At 45.3% G+C, this 25,899-nt stretch overlaps 1 protein-coding gene across 1 annotated transcript in view; it reads right to left on the bottom strand.

Annotated features, from left to right (window-relative positions):
* LOC124553677 overlaps positions 1-24,459 on the bottom strand; it is a 52,618-nt gene extending 28,159 nt beyond the window's left edge. The window contains exons 1-2 of the mRNA XM_047127562.1: positions 24,003-24,459; positions 11,781-12,285 (exon numbers count right to left, since the gene is read on the bottom strand). Coding sequence (XP_046983518.1) covers positions 11,812-12,285; positions 24,003-24,359 — 831 coding nt within the window. The 5' untranslated portion in view covers positions 24,360-24,459 and the 3' untranslated portion in view covers positions 11,781-11,811. The remainder of the gene's footprint in view (positions 1-11,780; positions 12,286-24,002) is intronic.
* Positions 24,460-25,899: the final 1,440 nt, after the last annotated feature.

The following is a 25,899-nucleotide window of genomic DNA, read 5'->3' as shown; positions in this document are numbered from 1 at the left end:
CCCGCAAAGTACCGTTATAAGTTCCATGTCAAAAAGCTGTACACATTACATTTTTTTGCAGTCAAGTGTTAATCTTGTTTTCTGGAAGCCAGGTGCTGACGTTACTTATCAGCCCATTTACATTACATTCCACATCTGTCGCATTACACTCGCATTATCTGCAAAGAGAAAAACTTTCAAGTTGTCTGTCATGGTTAGTGGGAGACCACCAATATGTATGAATAAAAGCCAGACAGACCAGAACCCAGCAGTTCCTCCACTGCACATGATCCCAATCTGTTACTCAGTAACAACACAAACCGAGACAACCTTTCACGTATAACTGTGGGTTGTGCACAGAAAACTTACCAAAAACTGTGCTAGTGCTGACGAACATGACCCAGAATTCAAACATAGTGTAAAGTTCTCTTTCTCACTGGATTTAAGACTTTTTGGTAGGAAGGCTGCAGCATGATATCTTGAATAGAGAGTCATCATCAGATGAAGTAACTTTGCGTGCGCCCCAGAGAAGTGCACTGGGACGATTGCTGTTTATGTATCTCAATGGCCTTTCAGAAAATATTAACACACTCCTGGAAATGGAAAAAAGAACACATTGACACTGGTGTGTCAGACCCACCATACTTGCTCCGGACACTGCGAGAGGGCTGTACAAGCAATGATCACACGCACGGCACAGCAGACACACCAGGAACCGCGGTGTTGGCCGTCGAATGGCGCTAGCTGCGCAGCATTTGTGCACCGCCGCCGTCAGTGTCAGCCAGTTTGCCGTGGCATACGGAGCTCCATCACAGTCTTTAACACTGGTAGCATGCCGCGACAGCGTGGACGTGAACCGTATGTGCAGTTGACGGACTTTGAGCGAGGGCGAATAGTGGGCATGCGGGAGGCCGGGTGGACGTACCGCCGAATTGCTCAACACGTGGGGCGTGAGGTCTCCACAGTACATCGATGTTGTCGCCAGTGGTCAGCGGAAGGTGCACGTGCCCGTCGACCTGGGACCGGACCGCAGCGACGCACGGATGCACGCCAAGACCGTAGGATCCTACGCAGTGCCGTAGGGGACCGCACCGCCACTTCCCAGCAAATTAGGGACACTGTTGCTCCTGGGGTATCGGCGAGGACCATTCGCAACCGTCTCCATGAAGCTGGGCTACGGTCCCGCACACCGTTAGGCCGTCTTCCGCTCACGCCCCAACATCGTGCAGCCCGCCTCCAGTGGTGTCGCGACAGGCGTGAATGGAGGGACGAATGGAGACGTGTCGTCTTCAGCGACGAGAGTCGGTTCGGCCTTGGTGTCAATGATGGTCGTATGCGTGTTTGGCGCCGTGCAGGTGAGCGCCACAATCAGGACTGCATACGACCGAGGCACACAGGGCCAACACCCGGCATCATGGTGTGGGGAGCGATCCCCTACACTGGCCGTACACCACTGGTGATCGTCGAGGGGACACTGAATAGTGCATGGTACATCCAAACCGTCATCGAACCCATCGTTCTACCATTCCTAGACCGGCAGGGGAACTTGCTGTTCCAACAGGACAATGCACGTCCGCATGTATCCCGTGCCACCCAACGTGCTCTAGAAGGTGTAAGTCAACTACCCTGGCCAGCAAGATCTCCGGATCTGTCCCCCATTGAGCATGTTTGGGACTGGATGAAGCGTCGTCTCACGCAGTCTGCACGTCCAGCACGAACGCTGGTCCAACTGAGGCGCCAGGTGGAAATGGCATGGCAAGCCGTTCCACAGGACTACATCCAGCATCTCTACGATCATCTCCATGGGAGAATAGCAGCCTGCATTGCTGCGAAAGGTGGATATACACGGTACTAGTGCCGACATTGTGCATGCTCTGTTGCCTGTGTCTATGTGCCTGTGGTTCTGTCAGTGTGATCATGTGATGTATCTGACCCCAGGAATGTGTCAATAAAGTTTCCCCTTCCTGGAACAATGAATTCACGGTGTTCTTATTTCAATTTCCAGGAGTGTAGTAACTTCAGACTATTTGCAGATGATGCAGTTATCTACAATGAACTACTGTCTGAAAGAAGTTGCATAAAAATTCAGTCAGGTCTGGTCTCAGTAAGATTTCAAAGTGGTGCAAAGATTGGCAACTTGCTTTAAATGTTAAATGTCCAGAAATGTAAAACTGTGCACTTCACAAACAAAAAAAATGTAGTATCCTACAACCACAATATCAATGAGTCACTGTTGGAATCAGTCAACTCATACAAATACCCGAGCGTAACACTTCAAAGGGGTGTGAAATTGAACCATCACATAGGCTCAGTCTTAGGCAAAGCAGGTGGTAGACTATAGTTTATTGGTGGAATAGTGGGGAAGAGCAATCAATCTACAAAGGAGATTGCTTACAAATCACTTGTGCAACCAGTTGCAGGATATTGCTTAAGTGTGTGGGACCCGTATTGAAATAGAACTAACATGGGATATTGAACATACACCGAGAAGGGCAGCATGAATGGTCACATGTTGTTTAATCTGTGGGAGAGTGTTGAGACATACTGAAGGAACAGACCTGGAAGACTCTTGAAGATAGATGTACACTATCCCAAGAAAATCTACTAACAAAGTTTTCAGAACCAACTTCCAATGATTACTCTATGAATGTACCACAATCCCCTATGTATCACACACATAGTGATTAAGAGGATAAGATTAGAATAATTACACTATGTACAGAGGCATTCAATCTTTCTACCTGTGCTCCGTATGTGAATGGAAGGGAAGAAACCCTAATAACACATACAGAAGGACGTACCCTCTGCTATGCACCTCATAGTGGTTTGAGAGTGAAGATATAGAAATGACTTACACGGTTAACTGCAAGCAACCTCTTTACAAGAGTGTCAGTACCTGTCAGTCTGTGCATGTTCTGAAAGTATGCCTATTGCAACCAGCTAGTCTATACCAGTCTAAACTACAATTACATTATTTTAAGAAATACAGAAATCATTCAATGTATGTATTATTATTTATGCCAATACACATTTCAAGCTTTGACTCATCTTCAATCGGCATAATAGATATTTCAATCTTCAGTTAATATATAGCTAGAACGGCAACAACAGTTTGGACACTACAGTTGCCATTGTATTGTTGTTGATGTTTTAATGATATACTAACTGAAGACTGAAATATGTATTATGCCAACTGATAATGGGTCCAAGTGCAAAGTATATATTGACAAGAATACAAATACGAGGGTTGACTGAAAGGTAGCGCCTCCATCTTTGTAACTCTTCAACAGTTGGCAGGTACTAGGTTGTTCTGTAGCCTCTTCTCTACAGCTCCAGTTGGCGGGAAGGCTGAGCATTGGACGGTTGTGTTGTTACAGTGTAAAGTACAGAACCCTGCACAGACGGTCGATCAGTGCGATTTAAGCAACGTGCAGTCATTTAATTCTTGACAGCAGAAGGTGTCACCCCAAATGAGATTCATCAGAGCATTTATTGTGATTGAGTTGATGTGAGTATTGTGCATCGTTGGGTGAGTACGTTTAAAGATGTTGAGGTGGGAACATCTGCCCTGCATGACAAACAAACAGTTGGACGTCCTGTGACAGCAACCACTGAGTTTAACAAGCAAAATGTTGACAGATTGATTCAAGATGGTCATCTTATCACTCAGAGAGAAATTGCAAGCACAATCGGCATTTCACCAGAACATATTGGTCACATTATTGCTTTGCTATCGGAAGATCTGTGCACGATGGGTACCCTGGATCCTGACTCCTGAAATGAAAGTGCAAAGAATTTTGCCAGGAACTTCTTTTCACATTACGAGAATGAAGGTGACTCCTTTCGCCATTCAATTGTGACAGGAGATGAAAAGCGAACACACCATTATGACCCGGAGACTAAACATCAATCTATCGAATATCGACACAAAAACTCACCCCAGAAAAAGATATTCAAGACATAGCCCTTAGATGGAAAAATCATGGCCACACACATGGTGTTATCCACATTGATTTCCTTGATCGTGGAACAACAATAAATCCAGAGCGTTACATCACAACGCTGCGAACTCTGAAATGACGGCTAACAAGGGTCCGAAAGGAAAAGGGAAAGTTTTTCCTGCAGCATGACCATGCCAAACCACACACTTCATGTGCCACCAGAGCAGAACATCAGAGACTGAACCTAACAACTGTACGGCATCCTCCATACAGTCCAGATTTAGCACCGCCTGATTTCCGTATGTTCCCGATAATGAAAGACAATCTGCGGGGACATCACTATGCTTTTGATGAAGATGTTAAGAGAACTGCAAGACTCTCGTTGCAGAAACAGACTGTCGACTTCTTCCGTGACGGCTTCAGAAAACACGTTCATAGTTGACACAAATGTGATTATGTGGAAAAGTGAATATTGGTAATAAAAGATCACATTCTAAGGATTATTTGTGTGTTTGATTTATTAAAATGTTCCCATTCAAACCCACTTAACAAAGCGAGAGGCATTACTTTTCATTCAATCATCGTACATAAAACAGTGACTGGCTGCTATACTTTTTTAAATAATATAATCCTCAGCCGTGGAACTCAACAACCAATGAACCAGTCATTTGAAATGGTGCCCCACTGCCAGCTGTTAAAGAATGTACAAGCATACAGAAGAGGTTCACAGATGTGAGTGGCTTGGATGAAGACTTCTTAAGTAGCAGAACCCAGTATCAAGTCCTTGATGGCGAGTGTTCATCAGATGAGGGTATCGTCAGGAGTGTCTCAGAGAATTGCGATAGGGCCACTATTATTCTCTGCATACATAAATGATTTGGTGGACAGGAATCTTCGTTTGTTTGCCGATGATGCTGTTGCAAATGGTCAGGTGTCAAAGTTCATTGACTGAATACAATATGACTGACAAAATTTCTAGTTGGTGTGATGAAAGGCAGCTCGAGCTAAATGTAGAAAAATGTAAGTTAATGTGGACGAGTACAGAAAACAAACCCATAATGTTCAGATACAGCAATAGCAGTGTGCTGCTTGACAGTCCATCATTTAAATAACTGGATGTAACATTGAAAACAGATATGAAATGGAATGAGCTTCTGATGATTGTGGTAGTGAAGCGAATGGTCGACTTCCTATTATTGGGAGAATTCTAGGAACGTGCAGATCATCTGTAATGGGGACCGCATATAGGATGCTGGTGCGAACTATTCTTTTATTCTCGAGTGCTGTTTGGGAGTTTGGGATCCACATCAGGTCGTATTAATGGCAGACAACGAAGCAATTTGGAGACGGGATGCTAGATTTGCTAGCGGTAGGTTTGAAAAACAAGCACGTGCTACAAAGATGCTTCAGGAACTCCGATGGGAATCCCTGGACAGAAGGTCACTGTCTTTTCAAGGACCACTACTGAGAAAATTTACAGATCCAGAATTTGAAGCTGAATACAAAACAAGTCTATTGCCTTACATTACATATAAGGAACATGAGGATAAGATACCAGAAATTAGGGCTCATACTATTTGTGAGGTGTTTTTTTTTTTTTTTTTTTTTTTTTTTTTTTTGTGGGGTTTAAGGGCGCTCAACTACTGAGGTCATTAGCGCCCAGTCACTGTTGTTAGAGCACATGGAATCTAGTAAAACTCAAGGGGAAGGGGGAGACACCAGAAGGTCATTAGCGCCCAGTCACTGTTGTTAGAGCACACGGAATCTAGTAAAACTCAAGGGGAAGGGGGGCACACCAGAAGGACCTGACAAAGATGCAGATAAAATAAGTAAAAAGGTTAGATGGCTTTGGACAAGCCAGTCAAAGTTATAAAACGCAGAATACGAGCAGCTGCTTGAGCGTCATCAGCTGAAACATCTGGTAAAGTAGATGGCAGGGACAGGACAACACGAAATTGACTAAAACGGGGACGCGACAATAAAACATGGCGCACTGTTAAGGCCTGACCGGACACAGCGGGGCTGGGTCACCCAAGAGCAGGTAGCGGTGGCTAAACCGGCAATGCCCAATCCGCAACCTGGTCAGAAGGACCTCCTCTCGCCGAGATGGTCGGGAGGAGGTTGTCCAAGCAGTTGGGAGCGGTTTTACTGCCCGGAGCTGGTTTCCTTGGAGGGATGACCAAGCATCCCACCACAACGACAAGCCTCTTACATACATCCCCACGAACGTCATGACGGGACACAATTGGAGGCTGGCCGAGGCAGGAGGACTGCAGCCTTGGCTGCAGCATCCGCAGCCTCATTCCCAGGCACTCCTACATGTCCGGGAACCCACAGAAAGCTGACAGGAGAACCATTATCAGCGAAAGAATGGAGGGACTGCTGTATCCGTTGAATCAAGGGATGGACCGGATAGGGAGCTCCAAGGCTCTGAAGAGCACTGAGTGAGTCAGAGCAGAGTACATACGATGAATGGCGGTGGCGGCGGGCATACTGAACGGCCTGATGGAGAGCAAAAAGCTCGGCCATAAAGCTCGGACATTGGTCGAGGAGCTGGTATTTAAAGGTGGCGGCCCCGACGACAAAGGCACAGCCGACACCACCGTCAGTTTTGGAGCCATTGGTGTAAATAAAGGTGTGACCGGCAAGTCGAGCACGAAGTTCGACAAACCGTGAGCAATACACTGCAGCCGGAGTACCCTCCTTCGGGAGTGAGCTGAGGTCGAGATAAATATGAACCGGAGCCTGAAGCCAAGGTGGTGTTGGGCTCTCACCCTCTCTGAAGGTGGTAGGGAGGGCAAAATCCAATTGTCGAAGCAGGCGACGGAAGCGGACTCCAGGGGGCAGCAGGGCAGACACATACAACCCGTACTGACGGTCGAGAGAATCGGCGAAGAAGGACTGGTAAGAGGGGTGGTCGGGCATAGACAACTGCCGGCAGGCATACCGACACAGCAGTACGTCGCGCCGGTAGGTCAATGGTAATTCGGCAGCTTCAGCATAAAGACTCTCGACAGGACTAGTGTAGAAGGCTTCGGTCGCAAGACGTATCCCCCGATGGTGGATGGAGTTGAGCCGGTGTAAGAGGACGAGTAGACGAAGCTCCCACAATCCAGCTTCGATCGGACTATGGACCGATATAAGCGAAGCAGGACAGTGCGATCCGCTCCCCAAGATGAACCGCTAAGAACTCTGAGGACATTAAGGGAACGTGTACAACGGGCCGCCAAGTAAGAGACATGTGGAGACCAACACAGTTTCCTGTCCAACGTGAGCCCTAGAAACTTAGTTGTTTCCACGAATGGGAGAACAACGGGACCGAGATGTAAGGATGGCGGAAGGAACGCTTTATAGCGCCAAAAGTTGATACAAACCGTCTTCTCTTCAGAGAACCGGAAGCCATTTGCCACGCTCCATGAGTAGAGGCTGTCTAGACAACACTGAAGGCAGCGCTCCAGGAGGCATGTTCTCTGGGCACTGCAGAAGATCGCGAAGTCATCGACAAAGAGAGAGCCTGAGACATTAGGTGGAATACAATCCATAATTGGATTGATCGCGATGGCAAAAAGGGCTACGCTCAAGACGGAGCCCTGAGGCACTCCGTTCTCCTGGAGGAAGACGTCGGACAATACGGAACCCACACGTACCTTAAACTTTCGATCCGTTAAAAAGGAATCAATAAAAAGGGGCAGGCGACCGCGTAGGCCCCACCTGTGCATAGTGTGGAGGATACCTCCTCTCCAACAGGTATCATAAGCCTTCTCCAAGTCAAAGAACATGGCTACCGTTTGGCGCCTTCGCAAAAAGTTGTTCACGATGAATGTCGACAAAGTCACAAGGTGGTCAACAGCGGAGCGGCGGCGACGAAAGCCGCATTGGACATTAGTAAGTAGCCGTCGAGATTCAAGAATCCAGACTAACCGAGCATTAACCATGCGCTCCATCACCTTACAGACACAGCTTGTAAGAGAAATGGGGCGGTAACTAGAAGGAAAGTGTCTATCCTTCCCGGGTTTGAGTATAGGAACAACGACGGCGTCACGCCAACGCATGGGGACCTGACCTTCGGTCCAGACGCGATTGTAGGTACGAAGAAGGAAGCTTTTGCCCGCCGGAGAAAGGTGTGCCAGCATCTGAACGTGAATGGCGTCTGGCCCCGGAGCAGAGGACCGGGACAGTGCAAGCGCACATTCGAGTTCCCGCATAGTAAAGGGGGCATTATAAGTTTCCAGATTCAGCGAGTGGAAGGATGGTCGCCGAGCCTCTTCTGCCTCTTTCCTGGGAAGGAAGGCAGGGTGGTAATGGGAGGAGCATGAAACCTCCGCGAAAAAGCGGCCAAAGGCGTTGGAGACATCCACAGGATCAACAAGGACCTCATTACCTGAGGTCAGGCCAGGTACCGAGGAGTGGGCCTTAATGCCCGACAGCCGGCGCAGGCCACCCCAAACGACGGAAGAGGGAGTAAAACTGTTAAAGGAGCTGGTGAAAGAGGCCCAACAAGCTTTTTTGCTGTCTTTGATGACTCTACGGCATTGCGCTCGGAGTCGTTTGTATTCAATACAATTTGCCAACGTAGGATGGCGGCGAAAGGTGCGTAAAGCACGTCGTCGAGCACGGATAGCGTCCCTACAAGCCTCGTTCCACCAGGGGACGGAAATGCGACGTGAAGAAGAGGTAGTACGAGGAATGGAACGTTCGGCAGCATTGATGACAACAGCCGTGAGGTATTCGACCTGACTGTCACAACTGAGAAAATCGTGGTCCGAAAAGGTCGCCAGGGAGGAGTAAAGTCCCCAGTCAGCTTTCGGTATGTTCCAGCGCGAAGGACGTGGGGATGGGGTGTGGTGCAGGAGACGAACGACACAGGGGAAGTGGTCGCTCGAATAGGTGTCAGAAAGGACATACCACTCGAACCGACGGGCAAGAGTGGTAGAACAGATCGAGAGGTCCAAGTGGGAGTAGGTATGAGTAGAGTCCGAGAGGAAAGTCGGGGCGCCGGTATTAAGGCAGACAAGATTGAGATGGTTGAAGACATCCGCCAAGAGTGAGCCTCTTTGACAGGATGCAGGAGAGCCCCAAAGGGGATGATGGGCATTGAAGTCGCCAAACAATAAAAACGGCGGGGGAAGCTGAACGATCAGGTGCATCATGTCAGCCCGACTAACAGCAGATGACGGTGGAGTGTAGATGGTACAAACTGAAAAAGTAAAAGCAGAAAGAGTAATACGGACAGCAATTGCTTGGAGTGGGGTGGTCAATGGGATGGGATGGTAATAGACATCGTCCCGAACGAGCAACATGACCCCACCATGAGCTGGGATATCGTCCACAGGGGTGAGGTCATACCGCTCCGAGGTATAGTGGGTAAAGGCAATACGGTCAGTCGAGCGCAACTTGGTTTCCTGGAGACCAAGGACGAGCAGACAGTGCAGGCGGAGGAGCAGTTGTAATTCCTCCCGATTAGATCGAATACCTCTTATGTTCCAATGTAACAAGGCCATCGCTAGTCAAAAAGTTGGGGGAACCAAAAAGTTGGGGGAACGAGACGGGGGAAGAGCTGGTCACCTCGACGACCACGGAGGGCCAGGTTGCGAGGGAACAACGCTACAACCGGCGGGAGGCGGATCCGGTTCCATCGAGTCGTCGCCAGCTGCGGCCGCTGTCCCTGGTTGTGTAGGAGGGGCAGCATCATTTGCCGACGAGAGGCCAGCTGAGCGCCTGGCAGCAGAGCGTCCCGGCGAAACTGAGGACAGCCGGGAGCAGCGACTCACGGATGGAGCGTCAGACGAAACTCGCCGGGGTGGAGAGGAGGATAGAGACTTCTTCTTGGAGGCCTTTTTGGAAGGCCGAGGAGGCACAGGGATGGTGGGCTGGACCCGAAGAAGGTCCTCAAGCACGGGGTCCGTTTTGGAACGCCAGACCTCGGAAGCTGGGGTCTGGAACGTTTCCCCAATGGACGCCTGAGAAGAGGATCGCTTCTCAGGTGGCGGGGGGAGAGGAGGAGGAGGAAGGGTGGCCCCTGGGGCAGAGGGGGCGGGGGCCACGGGGGAGGAGGATTTGGAAGGGAGGGATTTGGGAGGCGGAGGCAGAGCCCCCTGATGGGCGGAGGAGGCGGAGGGGGGACAGGATAGGGGTGAGGATACCGCGGAAGGAGTGGATGCAAATGAGGCAAACGAAGTGGTCAACGGCACGGGATGGAGGCAGTCGTACTTCTTCCTGGCCTCAGAATAAGAGAGCCGATCCAAAGTTTTGAGTTCTTGTATCTTCTTCTGCTTCTGATATGTGGGGCAGTCTGAGGATCTAGGCGAGTGGATGCTAGGACAATTAACGCACCAAGGTGGTGGGGTGCATGTATGTTCCTCACGAAGAGGACGTCCACAATCGCCACAAAGGGGCTCAGCCTCACACCGTGACGACATGTGCCCAAAGCGCAAACACCGAAAACAGCGCATAGGAGGCGGGACGTAAGGTCGCACGTCGCACCGGTAGCACATCACCTTTACCTTCTCCGGGAGAACGTCCCCCTCGAAGGCGAGGATAAAGGCCCCGGTGTCGATGCGACGGTCTTTGGCGCCGCGCTGGACTCGGCGGACGAAATGCACGCCTCGGCACTCCAGGTTGGCCCTGAGCTCCTCATCAGACTGTAGCAGGAGGTCACGATAAAAAATAACCCCCTGCGTCCTATTTAGAGCCAGATGCGGGACAATGGATACTGGGATGTCCCCTAGGCGGTCGCACGCCTGGAGCGCCGCCGACTGCGTGGCGGAGGTGATCTTGATAAGAACGGACCTTGCCGAGAGCCTCGATTTCCCCGAAGATGTCCTCAATGTGCTGAACAAAGAACATGGGCTTGGAGGTGGCGAACGTCCCCCCATCGGTTCGAGAACAGACCAAATAGCGGGGGAAGTACTTCGCCTTAAGCTGGCGGGCCTGTCCCTCCTCCCAGGGAGTAGCCAAGGGGGAAAGGGCAGGAGAACCAGAACTAGAAACGGTACCTTTTCTTTTGAAACACTCGGCCGCAGAGCGACCTGATGCGTGTTGACGTTTCATCTGCGAAACGTCTGCTCTGATACCACCCACTCCGACCAGGGGCTCTCCCCACGGGCGCCACCTAGCCTCAGCAAGGGCCACCTGTTGCCGGGAGTCCTGATGCCCCAAGGAGCATCTACTCCTTGGCCGACGTGGGGAGGGTGCAGCTGAGGTATCGGCAGTATGATCCCTGTGTTGTCAGGGGGCTACAACCTAGAGGGTACATGACGACCCCACCACAACGGGCTGGCTACCGTGCTGGATTTCAGGTGCCATGGAAAGTCCATCATGATTGCTGGTGCAGATGGGGACCCACTATGGGTGTAACTTGTACAACCCATCAGGCGTTTAGGCCCAATTTGAGGAATAGCGGGTATGGTTACAACGCCGGTAGAATGCTGAGTGCCAAGGTCTTAGTGCACTTAGGACCAGTGGTACACCACGTAAGGTGTCCTTCCCCAAAAGGCTCGTACTTCTGTAGAATTTTGAAAAATGGAGGTCAAACCCCAAGGGGGACCATCACATGGAAGGCTGAAACAGTTGAAACTCCTTTTAGTCGCCTCTTACGACAGGCAGGAATACCTCGGGCCTATTCTTACCCCGGACCCGCAGGGGGGCTACTTGTGAGTGGAATAGGAAAGGAAATAACCAGCAATGGTACAAGGTACCCTCCACCACGCACCCAAAGTGGACTGCTGAGTATCACTGTAGACGTAGATGTAGATCTATATAAATTATTCACAACCAGTACAACTGTTCACATTTGTCGCTCAATTATCAATACCATTTCAGCTAACTGTGCTGCACCCGTTTGATATGTCCTTTGCTCACCTGGTACTCCTGCATAGGCACCGCAGCCATCTCACGTCGACGACCCGGGAGCGGCCGCCCCTGCCGCCCCCGGCAGGGCACTGCGCCGCTGCTCTAACAGATAGTTGAGGATGTCGGCCTGGCAATCTAGTGCCATGGCCACCGGCAGTGCACGCAGGTGTGCCGCCACCACCCGGCCAAACGCCTCCGACTCGTCACACGGCGCCGACGCGCCTCCGCCCCGCGCCGTCGCCTGCTGCATCGCGTCCACTGCGCGATGCAACGAGCTCACCGCCTTGCTCACTGTGTCCGAGATGTTGACCAGCTTTAGTTTCTTGGGGAGCTCCTCGCGCTGCAGCGAGATCTTGCGCTTGCGCGCCGCCTCCAGCGGGTCCTCCCGTGATGCGCCATTCGGGACAGCAGGCGACCGCACACTGCTGCTGCCCAGGGCCGCCTCCGCAAAGAACGACGCGTCCAGCGTCGAGCCCTCCTGTGGCATCGGCTTCCCCTCACCGTCTCCCAACTCCTGGATATAGCCAGCACACAGTTAAATATGTTGCACAGGCAATGTAAGCACTGACACGGTTTCAGATGGCAAATGGCACAGAAACTCGAGACATACAGAAATGTACCAGTGAACAGATAATCTATCCTACTTTATTGCTCACATTACTGGTGCTCAGTATGGGAACACTTTGGTTGGTTGGACTGGAGAAGGGACCAAAGTACGTGGTCCTGAGTCCCTCTGACCTCGGAATGACTAAAACCGATAAAACCTCACACTGTAAGAGGGAACTACAATGGATTAAAATTACAAATTGACAGAAGGAAGGAAGAAGGTGGAAGAGGACAGGAGGGAAAGAAAGTGACTAATGACAGGGGCATGAAGGAAGAAGCACAGGTAGACACTCAAGATAAAACAGACCCCATAAAGAAAGGAGTGGGCAGAGGGCGGGGGTGAACCACCAAACCCAGTCGAAGCCAGTCCAATTGGGGCGAAGGGAGGAGCAAGATGGCATGCCATCCCCTCCGCCCACCGATAAAGTTAAAGGTCCCACCCTTCAATAAAACGATAAACCCTCCCCACTTCCCATCACAAAGAAATCATAAAACTTGGTCAGCCGCTAAGGCATTGTCAGTCAACACCAGGGGTAGCCAGTCAGGAAAGCTAAAAGTCCGTCGCAGGGCGGCTAAGTCGGGACAGTCCAGTAAGAGGTGAACCACAGTCAACATTGATCCACAACGACAAAGAGTGGGGGGGGGGGGGGGGGGGGGGGGGGTCCTCACGACAGAGGAGATAACCGTGAGTCAGCCAAGTATGGCCGATGCGGTGCCAGCAAAGAACGACAGAGGCCTCATGAGAGGCCAGTAAGGAGGACCGCCACATAGTTTTAGAATCCTCTATCGCCCTGAGCTTGATCAGCAAAGAAAGAGAGTGTCATTCTGCATTCCAAAGTCCCAAAACCTGACGACGTAATGCCAAGCGAAGGTCTATTTCTGGAATGCCAATAGCAAGAAATGGTCTATTAGTAAGCAGCCAGTCGATCAGCAAGTTCATTGCCACAGATCCCAACACGGCCTGGGGTCCAAATGAAAACCACTGAGCACCCACATTGATCAAGGAGAGAAAGAGAGTCCTGGATAACTATGACCAATGGGTGGCGAGGGAAGCACTGGCTGATAGCTTGCAAACTGCTCAAGTAGTCACTACAGATAGTGAAGGACAGTCCTGAGCAGAAACGGACATGGTCCAGAGCGCGCAAGATGGCTACCAATTCTGCAGAAGAAACACTACAGCCATCTGACAAGGAATGAAGTTCCGCGTGTCTCGCATAGGTGTAAGCAAAACCAGTGTGACCAGCAACCATAGAGCCATCAGTATAAATCACTTCTGAAACCTGGAACGAACTGAGCAGATAGTAGAATTGGTGGTGAAGGGCCTCCGGAGGGACTGAATCTTTTGAACTGATGGAGAGATCAAGACAGAGCTGTGGCCGAGAAACACACCACGGAGAGTTACGTGCGTGGGCTCAAAAGAAACGGTAAAGGGGCCACGGTAAGCCCACATCATGGCCGCCGCCGTGAGAGGTTGATCTGTGTGTCTGGATAAAGGAGACCATAATTAGGGTGCTTTGGGGTGCAGCGAATGTGGAGCGTGTAAGATATCAGCTGTTGTTGGCGCAAAACTCACAGTGGTGGAATCCCCACCTCTGCAAGAAGGCTATCTCGGGGCTAGTCCAGAAGGCACCAGTCGCAAGTCGTTACCCCACAATGGTGGATGGATTCTAGTATCTCCAACGTCAAAGGCGATGCAGAACCGTAGACAGGACTCCCGTAGTCTAAAACGAGACTGGACCAGAGCTTTGTACAATCACAGTAGAATAGAGCAGTCTGCACCCCAGGTGGTATTGCACAAACATCTAAGAACATTGAGATGTAACTAGCACGTCCTCTTCAGCTATTGAAGATGAGGGAGTCACGTCAACCGGGCATCGAAGACTGGACCCGAGAAGCGATAGGTGTCCACCATTTCGAAGGGAACACTGTAATGTGGCCAATGTCAGTATGACAGACTCTTGCCATACACATCTCAACAAGTCTAAGTCAGCATCCTCATTAATTATCCTTCCTTGCAACAGTTTCAAATTAAATAGCAGTGGAAGCAGCAATGTGTGACCTTCCACATAACCCGTATGAAGGAATCACATGGTGGGGGGCCACTGCAGGAGAATCAAGTCAAATCCAACATTGTGGCTGTTCTGCATTGTGTCAATCACGAATGTCTACAAGGAAGTTTGGTGGAGCACCATCTTGTTGCAAAATGGAGCCACACTGTCTTCCTGTAATTGTAGCATACCCCACAGCTGCAGCATGTCCAAGTTCTCTGAACTAGTCACATTTTTCTCAGCAAACATAAGTGGCCCATGATCTTCGGGAAATAGGATGTGGTACAAAGATGTTAACTGTGACATTTCCCACAAACCAGTATAAATGTTCTGCTTCCCAAATACTCACATTATGATGATTCACATTTCCAGACACATGAAATTTGGCTTAAACGTTCAAAACCAACTTTTGTGAAAGAGCATATTCCTCCAGTAGCCACTGTAAGTCATTGCGATTCAGGATGAAGCTCACAATACATCACTATCCAAAGTAGTCAGTGCATGGAACAACTGCAGCCAGTATGGTTTTACATGCAGACCCAGTTGCCAACTAGTTAATTGCGATATCTGCAACTCTTTGTTCCCACACACACTCCACCTTCTCTGGTGACGGTCTGAGCCAGCTTTTTCTTCGAACCACATTAGAAGCCAGTTTCATAGGGTGTGTTGTCTGTGGGGCAGTCAAATGAAAAGCGAACACCTGCAACAAAGGGACCATGTAATGGGTCCATTCGAAAGTAATCATCACACGCAGCAAGACATTTATCCCACTGGGAGACATGACAATCAATTCCTGTTTTGTAAAAGATGGTCAGCTGCTGATGGATGCACAATCGCACCACCCACCCTTACACTTCCTTGTCCAATTGAAACCAACATTGCTGCTTATCTTTCTTCAGGTCGCCAAATATGTGAAAATCAAATGGCGAGGTAACTGGGCTTTAACTGGGCTTTATGAAGGCTGTTGCAGCATTTCTCAGCCAAATCGCTCATGCATAGCCTTTGTCCTATTGAAAGTGTGGGAAAGAGCACTATCGTGCAACATGGTGACTGTCAGAAAGCATTCTAGCAACACAAGGGCAAACAATTTCTCCACAAAAGAAATCCAAAGCTGTTTACCCAAGTTCCAGCAAGGTCAGGATAACCTTTGACTGCAAGGGGCCTCTGCTTGTAGAGTTCCTCGAGTGTGGGACCACAAATGACACACAGCGCTGTGAAGACACCTTGCAGAAACTGTGACAGGGCATTAATCCAAAATGTCCAGGAATGCTGTCTAAAGGAACCACTCTGTTACATAATGACACCCATCCCCATACTGCCAAGGGAATGAAGGCTACGCTTCAGAAATTTGGTTGAGAAACACTGCAACATCCTCCACACGGACTAGATCCTTAATGCGATTTTCACCCAACTGTTCTACGAAATTGATCCTCTCATCTCCCACTGGGATCAATGTCTTAATGCATATGGTGATTAATTTTAAATGGAACCATACCACAGTCCCATTGTGGCTGGTGTTCATTTCTTATTTGACTGGCCCTTACGCTATCCATGTATTGTTTCACGTCTTGAAGCTTTTACATAATACTTGGTACAAAACTGTTGGTGAGCAGTCAAAACTGTGCCTCAATTAGCAAATTTGAGGATGCAAAATGCATGCATCACTACATTATATGGCATATTCAGACACAACTGGCCCCTACTAGTCTGCAAAAACTACACCAAAGCATCTATTACAAATCTAAAATTAGAGAAATGCTCTATCCACCAATTTGTGTGATTTTTCTGTACGTCTAATATTTTCACCTCATCTTATGAGACCCTGAAGATATTTATGAACAACCCTCCACAAATGAGGAAATACTTTCAGCCCAGGGAAAACTGGTAAATATATTAGCTGAGGAGAGAACGGTTGGCCACTACTAAGCTTCACAAGGCTATTTTCCAAATTCTGTCAATAAAAACTAAGTATAAAAAAATAAAAAAACTTCATAAGGCGAAGAACTTTTGTCGTCCTTCCTGAGGGAAGAAAGGGGATTCAACCTGTGGTGAGGACAATGGAGGATGAACATGAAGGACAGGTGTCACACTAGGTCAAAGATGAACCAATGGTAAGCACTGAACCAGGTTTGGTCCAGAGATGATAGAACTATCGAGGGAGAAGTAAAGACGGATGAAGTGGAATGAAAACTGCATTTAAGAACTAGGATGAAAATGGATTAGGAATGGAGTGCTAGAGAAAGAAGCTGAATGAGGAGACATGAAGCCTTTATACAGGTTGAGCATTAATAAAACAAACTGCATGGATGGATTCCTGAACTGGAAATGGAGGAAGATAGGTCCTATGGGCATGTATCCAGAAATGGACAGTGTGTATGCAACAGCAACAAGTCGGCCCTGAACACAGTACAGAGCTGTATTGCATCCATGTCAATGTTCAAAGAGGGCTCCATGTGATTGCAGTTGACAGGGATGATAGTGGTTGACATGCAGGACACACATTAACTTTAGTTTACACTATGTTCACCAGCCACTTGCCTGGAACTTTTACTAGGATTTGTCTCAGTTTTCTGCAGAACCTGGTCCACCAAATCTGGTGTACACGCATTCTGCCACCTCCCTGCACATTCGTCTGTCTGAGAGGACCCATGATCCCACAAATGTCTAAAAAGGGCTCAAAATGTTAAGTGATGTGGTAGGTGTCTGTGATGGTACTTGTTTTGGTATAACCATACTACCTCTCAACCATTTCCACATGCTTGGCTGTACACAAGCACGATCTTGACTTGTTCCATACATAAATACTGGATCAGTCTGCTGCTTACAGTACACTGTGCCAATCAGACAGAGTGCAAAACATTTGAAAAACATAAGGAACACATGACACATGACAGAGGAACTTTCATTCTCAGTGCCACCTACGTGGCGACGACGCATCTCTTGACTCATGTTCAAAGGACCTCATTTTCTCCATTTCCAGTCAGGAATCCGTCCCCGTAGTTTGTCAGTTTTATTAATTAATTATTAATGTTCACCATGCGTAATATATCTGTCTGAAGAAATACAGCAACCACCCACTTTTTGTACAGCTTCATTTACACCAAGACATTTCGTGCTTGCACCCACATTCATTTATTATAACACATTTTAAAGTTCATCAGTATAATGTTATTATCAACCGCATTTGCAACACAACAACTCTCCTTCATTCCACAATTTGTGGCTCATTGTTCTGCTTTAGCAAGAAAAACACAAATCACAGGGCAGACAGGACCTGCACTGTTCAAAACACAGCTGATACAAACTTATACTGACAAGCATGCAAGTGTATACAAGATGGGTGAAAGCCCAAACCACACTGTGGCATAAATAAAGCAGTAAATGAACGGGGCTAGCTGCTGTAATTCAATCCACATCCACAGAGCCCCACTGCTATTAACAAAGATAAATTAATAATGTTATTACCAAATCAGGAATGACAAAGAACAGAAGAAGCGACAGCATGAAACTCAACAGCCCATTGAGGCATATTTAAAATGAACATTTCCCAGTCTAATTCAGGATTGCACATGTAAACAATATATGTAACTCTTATAAAAAAAAAACTCATAACTGAGAAAATGACTGTTTAATCTATTTCAGTTCAAAGTGTAGAAGCTCTGTAAATGAAGGGAATAATTCCCGTGAAGGAAGTCTCTAGTAATTAATGAAAAATATAAATGTATTATTGTAATTTCTTATGTAAGAGTTTATTCTCGAAAGAAATAACAGACATGTACTAATATCTTAGTGTACTTACTGTTCTGAGCAGACACACATTTATATACGTATTTTCATTTTTTGTACGAGTTAATTGTTAACTAATGAAATAATAATTTTAAACAATTCTGAGGATTGTCAGTCTGGTTTTGAGTTTTGAGCAGTGAGCATGTAGCTGGTCCTATTGTATTTTAAGTGTTGTTTGCCTGTGTAATAATACTTTAATTTTGTTTTTAAGGTACAATAAACGTGTTTATAACAACATAATACAATATGATTTTTAATTTTAACTTTTCAAAAATTGGAATTTTACAGTAACTGCCTCCAGGACTTATGCTGCGACAGATTGCCTGATACGATGAGAATGTTATAAGCAGACATCTTATTTTATTGTACAAGCCAGTGCTGTTGCTGTAATAACATCCTAGTCAATTTGGTGACAAACTCTACCCCCCTCCCCCCTTTTTCTAACGCAGAGATACAAAGTTTGAAAAGAAGATATCAGTAATGGAGACGAGAGAATATGGGAGTGGGGAGTCAAGACACTCCCCTTAAAACTTTTTTCCCCCAAACTGATGATAAAAAATCTCAATTTGAAGTATAATTTTAATGCTTCAAAAGTAAGAATTTAGACCTTTAACCTGTGATAAGAGACAAGAAAGGCTGCTGGGAGTCTAAAAATTATATCTCAAAGTTACATTTTCACAATATAAAATAAAAATATTGTTTTAAAGCTAAATGTTAGTGGAATGTGAAACAAAATCAATTGAAGCACACAACTGTTGCAAACATTGCATAATCAGTAAGCAGAGTGAAAGTAATTTTCAAAGCAGTAAAAACTTAACTCTGATCATGACTCTCGCATTAATAAAGTTTATCTTCAGAACTGCTAATGACAAAGAATTTCACTGTGTGAACATCAATACCTAACTCTTGCTTCCTGCGTACGGTGTCCCGAGTTCGATTCCCGGCGGGGTCAGGGATTTTCTCTGACTCTTTAATGACTGGGTGTTGCGTGTTCATCATCATCATCATTGACTCGCAAGTCGCCGAAGTGACGTCAACTAAAAAAGGACTTGCAATACGGCGGCCGAACTTCCCCGAATGGGGCCTCCTGGCCAACAATGCCATACGATCATTTCATACAACTTTATGCACCCACAGTAGTGAATGTGAGCCAGCACTGTAGTAGAGATGTGTGTGTGTGTGTGTGTGTGTGTGGAGGGGGGGCTAATCAGACAATGTAAGGGTATTGTGTTACTTCCGAAGCATTCAGGCAGCTACCACCGTACAAATTACTAAAGCTTTTACATTCTATTGTTCCTGTCAAAATTTGATCTTACACACACACACACACACACACACACTCACACACACACACACACCCCTCATAACCTACTGCTGCTCTTACCAGCCACAAGGCTACTTTGATGCAGCCCTGTATACTTCTCTACCCAATACAAATACCTTCATCTCTCCACAACTACTGCAGCCTACACGTACTTCAACGTGCTGGTCTCCTCCTGCATTTTCTAACACCCACACTACCCTCCATTACCAAACCGACAATTCCTTGACATCTCAGAATGTGTCTCGTTAATTTATCCCTTCTTTCAGTCGAGCTGTACCACAAACCCTTCCCCACCCCCACCCCAATATCATTTAGTATTTCGTCAACAGTTACTCAGTCTACATGCCCAATCCTCAGTATTCTCCCGCAGAACCGTATTTCAAAAGCTCTTGTCCTCTTCTTGCCCTCACAGTCCACTGTCCACGTTTTACTTGCCTACAAGGTTACTCACTGCACAAATATTTTTAGAAATTCATTCAGAGAAAACTTACCACTCTGTAGCTAACAGTGTTCCTGGAATTAACTATTTCATAGATACACGTATGTTCCATACATACTTTTGACCACCATTTCATATTACAGTCTGCATTTTGTATTCACTTCTTCAGCTGTCAGGTGATCTGCTACTAGTTAGGAGAGGTCCCCAGAAGTGGGATCGACTTATTTGAAACAATCCACACAGTGATATAGGCCAACGTACAAGGAATCACAGCCCACAGCCATTCATTCACCCTCGTTTGTGAGTAACCCACAAGATAATATTTCACAGTTTCACATGTTCTATAGCATTAAAAATAGCCAGCAGTTAACAGACTGGTTGTATAACAAACATTATGGTTCTAACTTAACATAAGAGACAAGAAAGCAAGTGGTAACGAGGTAAATATACAAAACTGTTTTTCAAATTTGTAAATAATATCTTAAAAACTCAAATTTGTGTGTATACAAGTAGTATATGCATGGAAAATATAGGAAAAGACAAAACTGTGTTTTGCTCAATGCAGATCCCTTTCAAAACCAAATGTGTTGGTACAGCAAACATTGATAGAAAAGCTTCACTCTTAAGACAATCAATCTTAAAGCTTCACTCTTAAGACAATCAATCTTAGTCATTGTTATCAGCAGTTCTCTGTGGACATTGCATGACCCCTCTCCAAAACCACAGATGCAAACTTGAGTTAGTTTTTTAAAAACTAAAGATGGCCAACCCCCGAGCCATACTGTTAAGTCATGTATGATCAAATTATTGTATATGACATGTGGGAAAATAAAGATTTTATTCTATCCAAACCAAGAAGGATGGCATTAATGCCTTAACACTTGAGTATTTTGTGATCAAGGCAATCTAAGGTCCTAGCTTGGTGGAAAAATACAATTAACACTGTGATAAGTTCATTTGTGAAATTTCTGTTTGCTTTCTGTGTTAAAGATCCTTTACAAAATTCAAACAGAAAAGTTAAAAGCTTCTGTTCAGTCAAATAAGTCAGTATTCTATCACATGTCACTTTCTCAACAATTTTGGGAAGACCAGAAGCAGAATCATTAACTGATTACATAGATAGCTCAATGGGAATGTTATCAAGGTGACAAGATTTTAATATTCTGGTAGAAACACCATTGTATCAAGCCAATTATTACTTTTTATTGACCTTATTAATTCTGTGATCTCTTTAGGGGTAGTATTTTTGAAAGTAATGTCCACTGATGATGCATGTGGTGTGTGGGGCACAAGTAAATCTGAACTACCGGGTACAGTGTAACCGATAATCATCTAATCTCAAAACCAAAAACATGAAATTGTAAAAATTTCAGAGTGCTCAGTTTAGGCCTAATTTGGGTCATTATTTTTGTTTAACAGCTGTCCAAATAGTTCTTGCCATATGATTGGAGTGTGTTATTTTCTGAGTACAGCATAAGCATTTTACTTTTAACAATAGACTGGAGGATTTTTTTATAGTATTGCTGATGACAGAGTTTCAATTCATGATTTCAGCAAGTCCTTCAAACCAGGTAAGGCACTCTTCTTAGCACAAGATAGTCTGATCCCAGGAGCTATTTGCCTTTTTATCCTTGATTCTGTTACATTTACCCTTTTAAGTTTTCAAGTGAAACAATTCTCAAAGTGCTATTGGATTATGTTTTAAGAAAAAAAATTAAATTTTTCTATCCAGCCTGCTTTAAAAAGTTCACTTTATGATTCAGAAAAGAAATTTTCTACATCTGCACCTACCTAGCCAGTATCTTTCATGGTTAACTTTTGACCATCATGCTCAGAAAAACCATTGGTTATTGATTTTAAAGCAACATTTTATGGTTGGAAAGATTCCCAAACTGGGCAGCAACAACACTATATCCCACCACAGAATCAACATTACAGTCTCCACAAACAATTACTGTCCAATAAAGTCTTAAAAACACCACACAGTGAAAGATAAATCTACACGTGCAACAAAGTGGCACATACTCACTTGCAATAACTATACTCCAAAAAGTACACCACACGTTAAAGAAACAGGGGATTTAAACAGAACAGCGAACAGACAATGTGACTCCGAAAGAAACTAAGAACACAGGTCACATATGCTGAAAAATTATAGGGATCAGGCGTATACTGTACCGACTCTTGCCAGGCAGAATACACAGTGCAGGCAAATACAAATTTTAAAACAATGCATCCTGACACCTCACAGCCTGGAACATTCCAACCATAACCTATGCCAAAACCTCACCACTCAAGCAAACTTCCTTTTAAAGGGGGTAAGAGGATAGGGAAGATATCATAAATGATTAAATTACAATTTGCAATGGCACACACTCCCTGGCACATCACAGGAACTACGCAAAAAAGACAATTCAAGAAGACAGGCCTACGAACACTTTAAAAAATTAAGTCTAAATGAGGCACCACACCAACCAGAAAAATGGTTTAACATCAACAGGAAGACCAGCCACTCTACAAGAAAATAATTTTCATGCAGCAACATAATGGTCAGAGATATACCTAAAGTGAGTTGCTAACTCACCAAGAAAATTCACAAAAACACATTGTTCAAATGACAAGCTAAATGACTGTTTAGAGAAGGTCCTACGAAACAACCTAGACACAGAAGTAATGATCACAAATACCAACACTTAAAATGTTTTTAATCCTACTTTTTAAGTAATAACTGTGTAAGAAACACATATTTTCCAGAACTGAATGAAATATGTAACATACTGGCACACATGTGAGCGAACAGGTATGGGCAATAAAAAGATTTGTTGAATGCACAATCAGGCAAAACCCAATTCCCAAACTAGTGTATTACATGAATCTGCGTTGCACATCTCTAAATTAATCTTGCCAACAAAAGTACACATCATCAGAGAGCAATTAGATACCAGTAAAAAGGCTATTACTGTATAAATGACAAAAATTAACAAAATAAATATTTCTAATGGTGTTTTGCATGTTAATAAATTTTTTAAAGTCCGAGACGAATTAACTTTCAGTTACTAATGAACATTTCACTATACAACGCTGATCATTACTGAAATGTGATTAACACACTCACTCAGACACCACTTTAAATGGTAGTAATGTGGCTATGGTACCCTTAATTAGTCCACAAGCTTATAAATACAGTCACCTCTGAAATTATACGAGAAATAAATACACAACGCAAGCAAAGTAATGTTAAAATCGGATACTGTAAACCTACCGGAAATACTGAAACTACCGATCCCAATCGTCAGCTGTGACCATGTCTCGCGATAACAATAACAACAGACATTCTCGCGTCATTACACTCTTGCATTTCGCCAATCCACAAACGATCTACCACCTAGCGCTAAGCTATGGATCAGTAGGTCACCGCAACTATAACTACTTCGAATTCACATTCGATGGCAACGCCCAACTCCCAATCGGATTGTCACTTTCTACGGATCTTTCTTTTTATGCACTTTAATGGCGAAAAATCGGTAGAACGTAATTCTATAGCCTTACACATTTCATAGCTGTGGTCTCTGACAAACACATAAATAATTTCGCAAAGGATTTTTACCCGTCACGTTAATAGCTTTTCCTTACGATACATTAACTCATCCGTTATGATTTTATTAGTCGTTCAGTGATGTCGAGTAGAAATCAGTCTTCTTTACTAATTATTATTTCCTAGCAGACATTTAAGTAATCAAAACTACTTTTGTTATGTCACAGCAGCTAACGTCTATTATGCTATAACGCACAGTACGGTGACGGCATAAACACTTGACTTTTCGTTTCTGACATACTTAGCCTATTCTTTCAGCTGTCGATCAGCGATTGCTCAATAATAGAGTGCATCCGTTATAACACACAGTACTGAACAATCGTCCCACAATCAACAGGTATTGTCAATATTTTGCCAACAAGTTAAACATCTAAATTACATCACTGATATTACCGCACCACATATATGATTACTGAATGTAATTATTGCTTACCTGAGGACTTCTCGGTTCTCTTGTTTCAACGACGTACTTCAGGAAGCGGTCAGCAATAGGAAACCAAGGCACTGTCGGGGTATAAATATCGTCAGGAGACTCTGCGTTTCTGTTTGAACGCCAAACCTTGTGGAGTTCCAACATGTACGCATTCCGGAGACTGCGTATTTTTGCTTTCGCCATGTTAACATCAAAATTGCGTACATATTCACTCATAGCCTCAACTATTTCCTGTAAAGCTTCTTCTCTCAAATTCCTATTTTTGTACAATGGACTTTTGTGATCCCACAGACAGGGTCGTTGCTCATATAACTCTAAGAAATGAATGACAAGGTACGACGGCCACTTTCTAGTCATATTTTCTGCGCAAATTAACTTGTAACGACCACAAACAAAAACTTACTAACGCAAGGAAGCTCACTGATCTTGTTTGTACAGGCAGAGACGCCTAGCGGCAGACGAAGGATTATAATGAACTGGCGTCAAAAGCTTTTAAAATATTTAATTTTTTCCAAATTACGAATTTCTATTCCTAATTAAATTTAGGATTTGCCATAGCATCATAAACTAGCGCCAAACTACTGGCGCCAGTTAACCACTGCTCGTGGAAATATATGTGAAGATTCAAAGAACTTCCATGTTTGATTTTGTATCTGCAACAAATTAAAAATGACAGTTGTGTTTCGCGTATTATTTATAAGATATATTTTGTTTGCTTGTGAATGTCTCGTCGTTCGTTTCGGTCGCAGACAATATTAACTCTCGTATATTTTATCACTTAGGAATACCAAAATTGTATTTTAATAATTAGATATTATCATTTTAATGTACATTGCCAAGTGATTCAATGGGGCTGCACACTTTCAATATTTATTGACAATACCAGATTGTTAAGTATTAAATATGTTGAAACGAGCCTTGGGCCTTCAACAACTTTGTTTATGTTATCGGATGTCAGTTGGCAACGTCATTTTACAAGGTTAGATGTCTAACAACTAAACTAAAGGTTGCCCCGCAGTTACTATTCACTGACGATTGTGTGATATTCATCATGGACGACTTGCCGGAGAATGAGACTAAATATATAGATACAATCTGGCTATTGGTGTTGATCCCTCATATCTACGCGTGGAACCGCCATTTTCGAACCAAAGCTCATGGTTAACAACTCGGATTGTTCAGGGACAGATGCGCGAGCAGTAATTCATTCATCATTCTACAAAAATACTTTCTTGTTGTTACTTTGAGACGTTCATGTTTTGTTTGTAGGTGTGCTCCATGAGAATATTGGTGTTCTGGCATCGGCACCACCATCACCAGCCGCTGGTGAACCCGCACCAATGCTTTCTTGCCGAATTGACAGAATTCTGTCGGAGGCCTTTCCCAATCTGCGCCACACACCGCCACCACCAAAAGCACCAACGACCCTGCTGGATATGCATCTAACACGCCCGTGGATATGCATCTAACACGCCCGTTGGTAATGGACTGCTGGTGCTGGAAGTGTATTTTCAGCAATGATCACAATGGTCTTTAGCTGTAGCTGGCAAAGAACGATAGAAAACAACGAAAAGGAGAAAAAGGGCCCGAGAAGGGTTGTAAAAAGAGCGACTCGCCGCCTGTTAATGTAGTGGCAGAAATCAGAACCACGGAAACGAAAAATTTTCATAAACCGTTTTCGGAAAATTAATATTGATACGACTTGATACAGAGATGGAAAATGCGTTAATGAAAGAGACAATCGCTGTCGACGAGATACCAGGATTAGCAATGAGATATTTGGTGACAAGCAGGACATCCAAATGCTTGAAGTTTAGTGCTATAATAGCTGCGAAACAGTTAACAAAAGTTTTATTGAGGCCTCTGAACTAATTATATCTGCCCTGGAAGGATGTGT

This window comes from Schistocerca americana, chromosome 11 (genome assembly GCF_021461395.2).
Source record: "Schistocerca americana isolate TAMUIC-IGC-003095 chromosome 11, iqSchAmer2.1, whole genome shotgun sequence".
Classification (NCBI taxonomy): Eukaryota; Metazoa; Arthropoda; class Insecta; order Orthoptera; family Acrididae; genus Schistocerca; species Schistocerca americana.
The sequence above is the reverse complement of the archived record's forward strand: the minus strand, read 5'-3'. Positions and strand labels throughout refer to the sequence as shown.